Source organism: Desmodus rotundus, chromosome X, assembly GCF_022682495.2.
Source record: "Desmodus rotundus isolate HL8 chromosome X, HLdesRot8A.1, whole genome shotgun sequence".
Classification (NCBI taxonomy): domain Eukaryota; kingdom Metazoa; phylum Chordata; class Mammalia; order Chiroptera; family Phyllostomidae; genus Desmodus; species Desmodus rotundus.
The window spans coordinates 64,942,086-64,952,176 of record NC_071400.1 but is presented as its reverse complement, the minus strand read 5'-3'; the positions used below and the strand labels follow the sequence as shown (position 1 = coordinate 64,952,176).

General features: G+C 41.7%; 1 protein-coding gene and 1 pseudogene across 1 annotated transcript; both read left to right on the top strand.

Moving 5' to 3' along the window:
• Window positions 1-2,507: 2,507 nt before the first annotated feature.
• LOC112322545 (U2 spliceosomal RNA) lies at window positions 2,508-2,688 on the top strand (annotated as a pseudogene).
• Window positions 2,689-3,804: 1,116 nt separating this feature from the next.
• Window positions 3,805-8,676, top strand: BMP15 (bone morphogenetic protein 15). The gene is made up of 2 exons (XM_024580124.2): window positions 3,805-4,132; window positions 7,817-8,676. Exons 1-2 carry the CDS (start codon window positions 3,805-3,807, stop codon window positions 8,674-8,676), a joined length of 1,188 nt encoding a protein of 395 aa, XP_024435892.1.
• Window positions 8,677-10,091: the final 1,415 nt, after the last annotated feature.

Sequence of the window (10,091 nt, the reverse complement as noted above, 5' to 3'; positions counted from 1 at the left end):
GGAATGGTTGGTAAACATTCTTTAGCTGATCCCGGTCCACTCATCTATAACCTGCAGCTCCACCTCACCCCATACCTCCAACAATACCGCTGGAAAGAAAGTTAGTGCCCTCTTCTGGGGGTATGGGGCAGTAACATACATTGGGCCCACCAAGGGGCATTCAGGAAATAATCATGCCAGCTTCTTTCAATTCTGGTGGTAAGAATGGGGTTGGGTTTTGGATCTTTTTCTGAAAATATGAAAGATGGCCTATTCAATACAGTGAGTTTCCTGAAGCCCTTTGGGTAAAGTGATGGAATAAAAATTCAGCTGAAATTTAGAAGGATGCTAAGCAGATATTTCCTCCAGTGAGATACACTTTATATATACTTTTAACTCATAAACTATTAATGATAAGCTATTAATTTACCATTTATTTAGGATTATCTATGTGCCAGATACTTTATATACATTATCTCATTTAAATCTCGCCACAACCCTAGAAACTAAAGAATATCCTCAATAATTAAGAAAGCTGAGATGCAGAGGGGTTAAGCAACAGCCAATGGTAGGCAGAACCAGGAATTCAAACCCAAATTATGCTCTTTCCAGCATTATATGTGGTCTCTTTTTACTTCTTTTGATCCTGTGTCAAAATCTCATTACTAAGAGATGGCAGAAAAATGTTTTTGACAGATATAATCCCAATTGAATACCACTGAAACATCAAAGAAAACTGTGCCCAAAACTCTTACATGGATCCTTTGATAGTTGTCCTGACAACTTGTTCTTTTATTTAGCTATGTTAAATAGAAAGATAGGAAGTTTAAATTGGTAACAGACAGAGGTCAAGGGCCAAAGAGAATGTTGGGGCAGCAGAGAAGGCGATAAGAGAGGAAAGAGGAACCATGTGGACAAGGAAGACAGAGAGGCCTCTTGGCTGCCTCTCTGCAGCTCTTGAGGTCAAAACTAGTAGTACATCAGGGAGAGCCAAACTTTCTGGTGATCACAGCTTCCATCAAATGTAGTAACAATTAACCTGTGTCTACTACCTAGTTTGTGCAAGGCACTCTGAAATAAATACCTTACTTGTATTAACTCATTTAATCCTCACAAAACTACTATAAGGCAAGTCTTTTAATTAATCCCATTTTTTATATTAGACAATTTAAGCAGAGAGAGGCTATGATTTCCATTTTACAGATGAGAAAACTGAGGCACAGAGTGAGTAAGTTGCCCGAGATTAATGTATTAAATGGTGGAGGTTAAATTTAAACAGGATTCTGGCTCCAGAGACATGTTCTTACCTATCACGACATATTACCCCTCCCAATATGTTGTAAGAATAAGTATTATTTCAGAAACCATTTACTTCAGGTATATATGTGTATGAGTGTGTGCTTATGTTTGTATTGGGTTGCAATGTAAAATGTATTTATTGCTGTGAGTCACAGAAAAAAATTCCAAAAGCTACTGCTCTAGCAATAGTATTGCTGAGTTATACATCTTCAACCTCACTAGAGATAATGCAGATTGCTATTTTATTTTATTTTTTGTTTTTTAATTTTTTTAATTTTTTAATTTTTTTATTTTTTTAATTTTTATTGTTATTCAATTACAGTTGTATGCCTTTTCTCCCCATCCCTCCACCCTACCCCAGCTGAACCCACCTCCCTCCCCCACCTCCACCCTCCCCCTTGGTTTTGTCCATGTGTCCTTTATAGTAGTTCCTGTAATCCCCTATTTTAAATGATTATATCAAATCACATCCTCACCAGCAGTGTAAGATAGCTACCTGTGTTCTATATCCTCACCTGAACTTAATAGCATCACATTTTTAATATGCTGCCAATTCAACAGGTATGGAATCGTATTTTGTGATTTAAAATTGCATTTTTCTGATTTCTATTACTTATTTTTGCATGTTTTTTGTCATTTGGGTTTTGTGTTCTGTGAATTATCTGTTTAGATCCTTTGTATATTATTATATGCAATACAAATATGTAGAATATTCTCACAATAACTCTGTAAAGGAACTAACGGTTTAGATGAAGAAACTCAGACTAGGAGAAACCTTGCTTAAAGTCACCGGGCTAACGGGTTTTTGAATTGGTATTTGAGTCCAGACCTAAAAGACCCATCTATGCAGGCCTTTCATTTTATAATACATGCCAGGGACCAAGGCCCTGTTAGAAAACAACAGAGGAAGGGAACAATGTCATGTGTCTAATTAGGTTTGTGCAATTAACATAGATTATTTCCTTTTATCCTTACAACAACCTGTGAGATAAAACTTGTTATCTCCATTTTACAGCTGAGAAGACTGAGGCTGAGGGAAATAAAGAAATTTGCTTTGGAGAAGTAAAATTATAGCTAATAAGAGACAGAATCACAATTCAAAGGAGAGGGTAAGGAGGAGGGAGGAACAGTGCAGACATGGAGAACAGAGAGGCTTCTTGGCTGCCTCTCCAAAGCTCATGAGGCCAGAACTAGCACATTGTAGGAAGTCCAGTGTGATTACAATGTCCATCGCCTCTCGGCCTTTTGGCTAAGATCAAGTGTTGTATCTGTTCTTAACAGCTTATCAGACAAGGTCCATGCCTTTTCCACAATAATGGTACCTGTTCATACATATTCTTGGTATGAAGTAAAGGCTTCTCACCAGTCAAGCCTGCCTCATCATCTCCTAGACCCATGGCTTGACTTCCTGCCCACCTTCTCCTTAGAGCCCCAACAAACTGCTTCTCCTTGAGCAGAACCAAAACTCCACCTACCATTTTTCTGCAGTATCATGGTCTGGGCAGCCTTAACTAAACTGACCCAGCCCTGCTACCTCCCCTTATCCAGCCAAGATAGATGAGTTCCCAGCCAACTTCCACAGATTCATCTTCCATCACCTCAGGCTTCTCTGATAAAGCTGACTCAGGGTCTCAACACCTTCCGTGGTAAACCAGAAAGTTCCAAATCAGGGTACTCAAGTGGAGCTGCACATTAAAATCACCTGCAGAACTTGAAAGATTGTGATGCCCTGGTAACACCCCAGACCCATTCATCAGAACCTTAGGGGGTGGTACCCAGGCATCTGTGATAGTTAAAGCTCTCCCAAGTGATTCCAATGTACAGCCAAGATTGAGAACTACTGTTAAGGCATCTTCTTCAAGCTCCAGCAGCCATATTAACATAGTAGGCTTCCACATTTTAGTGTTTACAGGAACTTCTTGGAGCATTTGTTAAGATTCAGATTCCTAGGGACCCAGAAGTTTACATTCTTACCAGTCACCAAAGATAGTTTCACTGAAAGTCATCAGCAGACCAAGACCACATTTTGGGAAATGCTGCATTAGAGACAATACTACATGGAAGTGGGATGGGAGCAAGAGGCCTCTGGCCCTTTAAGGACTGATTAAGAGACTTCCTTTAAAGCTGTGAAGCAGAGCAGGCTAGGGATGCTTTTTTTTTTTTCATCCTAGTGGATAAGGTAAGGGGGCAAGTCCTAGAATGAACTTTCCTTTTAAGTTACCCCAGCCTCCAAATAAGTGCTATCTTGTTCCCAGCCCTGGGGAGTAGGTGTGGGGTGCATGATGCCTTGTCCCACCTGCTGTTTCTATTTGTTTTGATGCAAAGAGGCCAAGTTAGGAGACTTCATTTGGTCCAGAAGATCCTCACAGAGGAAGCAACATAGGGCCTGCCTGCCTTTCATTTTTTTCTTGCCCTACCCTTTGTGGTTGTGGAGCCAAGATGCAGTTACCTGTGTGAAAGGAAAGGGAAAGAGTGACATCTTTGGGCTTGGGATAGAACGTGTTCCTGAATACCAAGCCTCTCAAGATGGTCCTCCTCAGCATCCTTAGAATTCTTCTTCTTTGGGGACTGGTACTTTTTACAGAACACAGAGGCCAAATGGCAAAGGTAGGGCAGCCCTCTACTGCTCTCCTTGCTGAGGCCCCTACCTTGCCCCTGATTCAAGAGCTGCTAGAAGAAGCCCCTGGCAAGCAACAGAGGAAGCCACAGGTCCAAGGGCATCCCATGCGGTACATGCTGGAGTTGTACCAGCGTTCAGCTGATGCACATGGGCACCCTAGGGAGAACCGCACAATTGGGGCCACCATGGTGAGACTGGTGAGGCCCTTGGCCAATGTAGCAAGGACTCTCAGAGGTGAGTTACTATACCATACTGTCCTGGAAGGGAGAGAAATGAGGGGGAGTTTAGAGAAAGGAGGATCTGTGAGTTGACTGTCAAGTTTCATTGCCTGGTAGGCAGGTTGTTTTCTCAGGCTTGGTTTTCAAAGAATTACAAACTTGGGAAAAGCTGGCTCCAATCATACTATATTACCCTTTAGGGGCCCAATTTAAGAACAGATTGTGTTGGGGAATCTCTTCCAGGCTCCAGAGCAACTGAGTGATATGTCAACTCCTATCTTTCAAAGAAGTACGTGCTGCTTGTTATATCACTGAAAATTGTAATTAAGAAATACCCATATATATTCTTGTGGAGGACTATTCATATGTTTTATTCTTAGAAGACAAGAGTACAGAATGCTGAAGTGGGGAAATTTACAAAGCCTCAGAAAGGACATCCTTAATGACAGCCACTATCATTAGCTATTATGAAGCAATTAGCCTAATTTTTAAAGATAAGAAAAAATAAAGCACAGAGAAGTTAAATAACTTGCAGAGGTCACAAAGACAGTGGGTGGCAGAGACGAGGATTTGAGCTCAAGTCTGTTTGATTCTAAAGTCTGTTCATAACTTCTCAAGTGTTTACCTCAATATCCTTGTATACCAAGCAGTTTTTCAATTTAGACCATGGTGCTACATTGGGTTTTTGGTACCAAATGTATTTTGGAATTGCCTTTGTTCCCATTGTGCTTAATTCTGCTTTAAACATCTTCATTAGACACTGTTCCAGGACAGCAGTGGGCTCCCAAGTGCAAGGGTACTCTAGGGAACACAGCTATTCATCAACTTCTATGAAATCTTGGGAATCTGGTGAGATCAATTTTGGGCCTTTGCTAGTCTCAGAGGATGACAGGATTTACACTCCCTCCTCCAAGCAAAAAAACAAACATACCCCTAGCTCACCTTTACTGTGAGTTTACCATACAGTAAAGGTGCCAGGCATTGGGTAAAATACAAACATTATCTCCCTTAATCCTCACTACTATTATATGAGGTAGATACTATTAATCTACCCATTTTATAGGTGATTAAACTGAGACTTAGGGTAACTGACTCAACGTAACACAGCTAGTAATTGGGTGTGAAGCCAAGGCTTTCAGGCTCCAGAGTTTGTGCTTTTAATCACTCTGCTGTGCTGATTCCACAACAGTGTTGTGGAGAATGGAACACCAGGCAATTTGTTTGGGTTGGGGATAAACAGGCAAATAACTGCTCCTCTGACCTCTAGGTCACATAATGGTGTTACAGCATAATAAATGATTTGAAAAGGATAGCAGTAGGGTTCCCAGAACCCCAAAGAAGAAATGGGTCACTGCTTAAAGCAAAGAAAGGGAAGCAGGGAGACAGTCAGAAAGCCTCCTTGAGGAGGTGGTATTTAAGCTGGACCTTGAAGAAGGAGTAAGGAGACTATGAATAGAGACAGGGAAGTGCATTCTGATTAAGGAAAAGGAAAATAGCTTGGTGGGGTGGGGATTCACTCAACAAATATTTATTCAGCACCTACTAAGTGACAGGCACTGGTCTAGGTGCCAGCATACAGCTGAGATCAAGATAAGCGTGGCTGTCATGGGTGAGACAGATAAGTGAACACTGAAACTGCAAATTGTGGTAAGTGCTATCAAAGAATGAAATAAGTTGTTTTGATACAGAATAGCAAAGAAATCCTCCCTTTACATGGGATTGTCAGGGAAGGCATCTTTGAAGTGATGACATTTTCATTGAAATTTGTAAAACAAGAAGCTAGGAATGAGAAGAGTAGACAGAAGTCTTATTTAGGCCAAGGAAACATGTGCAAAGTCCTAGAGTGTGGAAGTGCACTTGAACAGAAGGAAGATGAGTATGGCTGGAGCCCATTGAGCCTTGTGGAGAAGGGCAGGATATGAGGCTGATGAGAGACAGGGATTTGTAAGCCATTCTAAGGGCTCTAGAGTTCATTCCTTAGTTCAGCAGAAATCAAGTTCATACAAATGATATGAGGCATGAAAGCAAAGTACTTAGAAGTAATCCAGTGTCCTGGTCTGACTATGGGACATACTAGCATGTAGGGACTCTGGAAAAAATCTAGAAATGGATGACTAGAGAGCACAGCCTGATTTTTTCCATCAGGAGATGACCCAGCTGAATTGAGCTTGCTGGGAGAGCTATGCCAGGTTCAATCACACAGGATGTGTGAGTCAGCCATTTCCCTGAAAACTTCTGAGCCCACCCTTCTGACTCTGACCCTTAGCAACCCCACCCTGCTTCAGGAAATATATGATGTCAAAGTCTGAAAGGAAAGGGCAGTGTTCCTCACCAGACAGCCTGCTAGATAGAGGTTGGGTTGGAATCCTTTTCAGGCAGGGCGGGGCCAGTATATGGGTGGACCTCTTGGCAAGATTATGGTAAGATGGGAGTTTGGAGTAATTTGAGAAAGCAAATACAAGCCTGGCTTTGGCCTTATGTGAATGATGTCCAGTGCCCCAAACTTGAGGGTTTATTGAGCATTAGTTGGAGCCTGAACTTTAAAAACAATACCCTGATGCATGAAGACATTAAAGAGCTTCTATGTTAAAAGCCTCAGATCTACAAAAGAACTCCAGGCTTGTGAATTCCCTGCAGAATGTAGGTTAGGTGAGTAATATGTAAATTAGCATGCAAATGTTTAGTGATAAAATCTTTGAAGATGAAAGAAGGCTTTTCTCTGCAATGTCTGGTTTTTGTCACCTTTGCTCTTGACCTTTGCCAGGAGGGGATGCAGAAGTTCAGAGCACTACAGGCCCCAACTTGCAACCCCTTTGGCCTTGAGCTATCAGCATTATGGTTTAGATTAAAACTCTTAATCACTAGGAGGCATGCAAACAAAATATTTATATAACCAAGGTCTTGTTGACAATATTAGAGGAATGGTGGTACAATGAATGGGGTAAAGGAAGAACCATTTCCAGTAATAAATAGAAAAAGCAATGACTGAGGGCTAATGCCCAAGAAGGAATAGCTGCTCAAGAAGCAATTCTTAAAGTGGAAGGCAGAAATGGTAAAATAGCTGCCCCAGCTAGGTGTGGATAGACAAAATTATTTTGTGGCATCTTGACCCTGGATTTGAAGTGATGGTAGGCCCTAGACCCCAATATTGGACTGTCACCCCAAAGCTGCATCTGTATAGTGATATGACATGAAGACTCATTCTTAATTCATTTATTTCTCAATAATTCTCTTAATTGGTCACCTTTAATAATCAACTAATAACATGATTGATCTTCTCCCACATATATAATATACACACAACATAATTTTATATTTGAGGGTTTTTTTCAGCCTAGTGCTATGAATGAACTAAAAATGAGACACATTTTCTCTCGTTAAGAGAAACAGGCTTGGGCTCAAATCTTGATTCTACCACGCACTGGCTGTATGTCCTCTGGCATAGCTTCTCTGAGCCTTAATTTCTTTGTCTGTAAAATAGGGATAATAACTAGCTCATAGGGCTATTGTAGGTTAAACAGCTAATGTATGTAAAACATATGTTGGTAAGTGCTCAATAAACAATAGGTATTATCATGAACTTAAGTTAATTTTAAGGCTGCTTACAGCTGTCAGTGTGTACTGAGAAGGTTTGTGAGAGAGATTCAGGCTTGGAGGTAAGAAGCTAATCCCTTGTTCTTGTTTCCTCTTACTTATGCAGGCCCCCGGCATATACAGACCCTGGGCTTTCCTCTGAGACCAAACTGGATGGCCTACCAACTAATCAGAGCCACTATGGTTTACCACCATCATTTCCACCTAGCTGGCTTCCACCTCTCATGCCATGTGGAGCCCTGGGTCCAGAAAAATCCAAGCAATCACTTTCCTTCCTCAGGAAGAGGTTCCTCAAAGCCTTCCCTGCTATCCAAATCTTGGACGGAGATGGATATCACACAACATGTTCAGCAAAGGCTCTGGAATCACAAGGGGCACAGGGTTCTACGACTCCGCTTCATATGTCAGCAACAAAAAGGCAGTGAGGGTCTTGAGCTTCCTTGGCATGACATGTCATCCTTGGACACTGCCTTCTTGTTACTATACTTCAATGACACTCATAAAAGTGTTCAGAAAGCCAAACTTCTACCCAGAGGCCTAGAGGAGTTTAAGAAAAAGGACTCATCTCTTCTCTTGCAGAGGGCACGGCGAGCAGCCATTATCGCATCTAAGATTCCTGGCCCTGCCCAGGAACATGTTGGGTCTGAAAGTAACCAGTGTTCCCTCCACCATTTCCAAGTCAGTTTCCACCAGCTGGGCTGGGATCACTGGATCATTGCTCCCAACCTCTATACCCCAAACTACTGTAAGGGAGCCTGCCCTCGGGTACTACACTATGGTCTCAATTCTCCCAATCATGCCATCATCCAGAACCTCGTCAATGAGCTGGTGGACCAGAATGTCCCTCAGCCCTCCTGTGTCCCTTATAAGTATGCTCCCATTAGCATCCTTCTGGTTGAGGCTAATGGTAGTATATTGTACAAGGAGTATAAGGATATGATTGCCCAGTCCTGCACATGCAGGTGACACCACAGGTACAGGTAACTCAGGTTTCCCAAGAAATTGGAATAGGGTTTAAAATAAAGAAACTGATACCAATGTTAAATCTTCAGGTGATCCTCTACTTAATCTGTGGATTCTATTCCTTGTCTTAAGGGTTGCTACTTGTTTCTTCCCCTGTTTATGATCTCATGTTATAAAAACAGCTCTGATATCAAACATCAGTATGTCTTGACTACTAGTTAGAGACCTTAATGCTTGAGTAAGATGTTCCTTTGGATATGTCCTCTCTATTTTCTTGTCATTTCGTTGTGACTTTGTTAAAAGTCACCAGTCCATGATGGCAGAAGTTTAGGCATTGTCCTACCAAGATCTGGGAAAGATAAGATCTTCTAGTATTCAATCTTCTGAGGCTCTCTAGAAGACTTGGGGTGGAGAAAAAGAGGGGAAGAGTTGCATTACTGATTAGGATTATGTATAGGGGAGTAATTTTAGCCTTTCTATGGAACAGTAGACTTCACAGGGTATTGTCTTGTTTTGTGTAACACTTATACCCCTGTTAACTCTCCACATAGAAAGTTCCCTAATGTCTCAGAGGCTAGAAGTTGGCCTGGATAGGGGTGGAAGGGGGAGAAGACTGCAGTTAGAAAGCTTAAAGTGCTGTGGAGGGAGGCTGCATCATGTTGAGGCCTGGGGCTTACTTCATTCTGGGCTTGCCTGTTTGTGCAAGTTCAATTTGGCTCTGGGCATGAGTCTCTGAGGGAGATGGACTTGCTGTTTTGGGAAGCATGTAGCTCTACTTTGGACAATATAATGCTTGCAATGTAACTCTTTTCTATTCCTATGCTGTATTGAAGTGATGGGAACTGGGCTGTGTTACAAATAAATCATTTTGTTGTTAAAGAGAATCTTGAATGTTTTGAGGTTTCGGAGAGAATGGGCAGGAGGAATTTATTTCCTCTAGCTATGACCAGCTGCTGAACTCTAATCCTCAAGAGTGGGGCCGGAGGTTCCTCTGAAGTATTCTCTTAAGACAGCCCTGCATCCCCAAGGGGCCCCTTTGAAGAAGCCTAGTAAGGCCATTTCCCTGCCCAACTGTTCCTTGACTAGTCTTATGGCCAGTCTCAGTGGGAATGAGATGGGACTGATTTAGGATGGGTGCATGTATTTGCCAAATATAAATATATAAATCCCTCTTTCTTACCTATCCATTGTAAATTAACTCATTTTATGACTCCCTTCTCAAAAATTGGTTCCAGCTAGAATGAATTACTCATTTGTAAATACACAAATTTTATTCTTTTGCCTGAAGAGCTGTTCTATAACATCCTTTTGTCCATCTACCTTCTTTAGTGTATCTCTGGCAATCAGCTCAGGAATTTCTCTGCACATCCTCAATGCTCCCATAACATCCCAGACTTAGATATGTGCCCCCTACTCTG

Coding starts and splice junctions, on each gene's coding strand:
- BMP15 (XM_024580124.2), top strand. CDS start 3,805: ATGGTCCTCCTCAGCATCCTTAGAATTCTTCTTCTTTGGGGACTGGTA. Junction 4,133..7,816: donor TGTAGCAAGGACTCTCAGAG/GTGAGTTACTAT, acceptor TTACTTATGCAG/GCCCCCGGCATATACAGACC.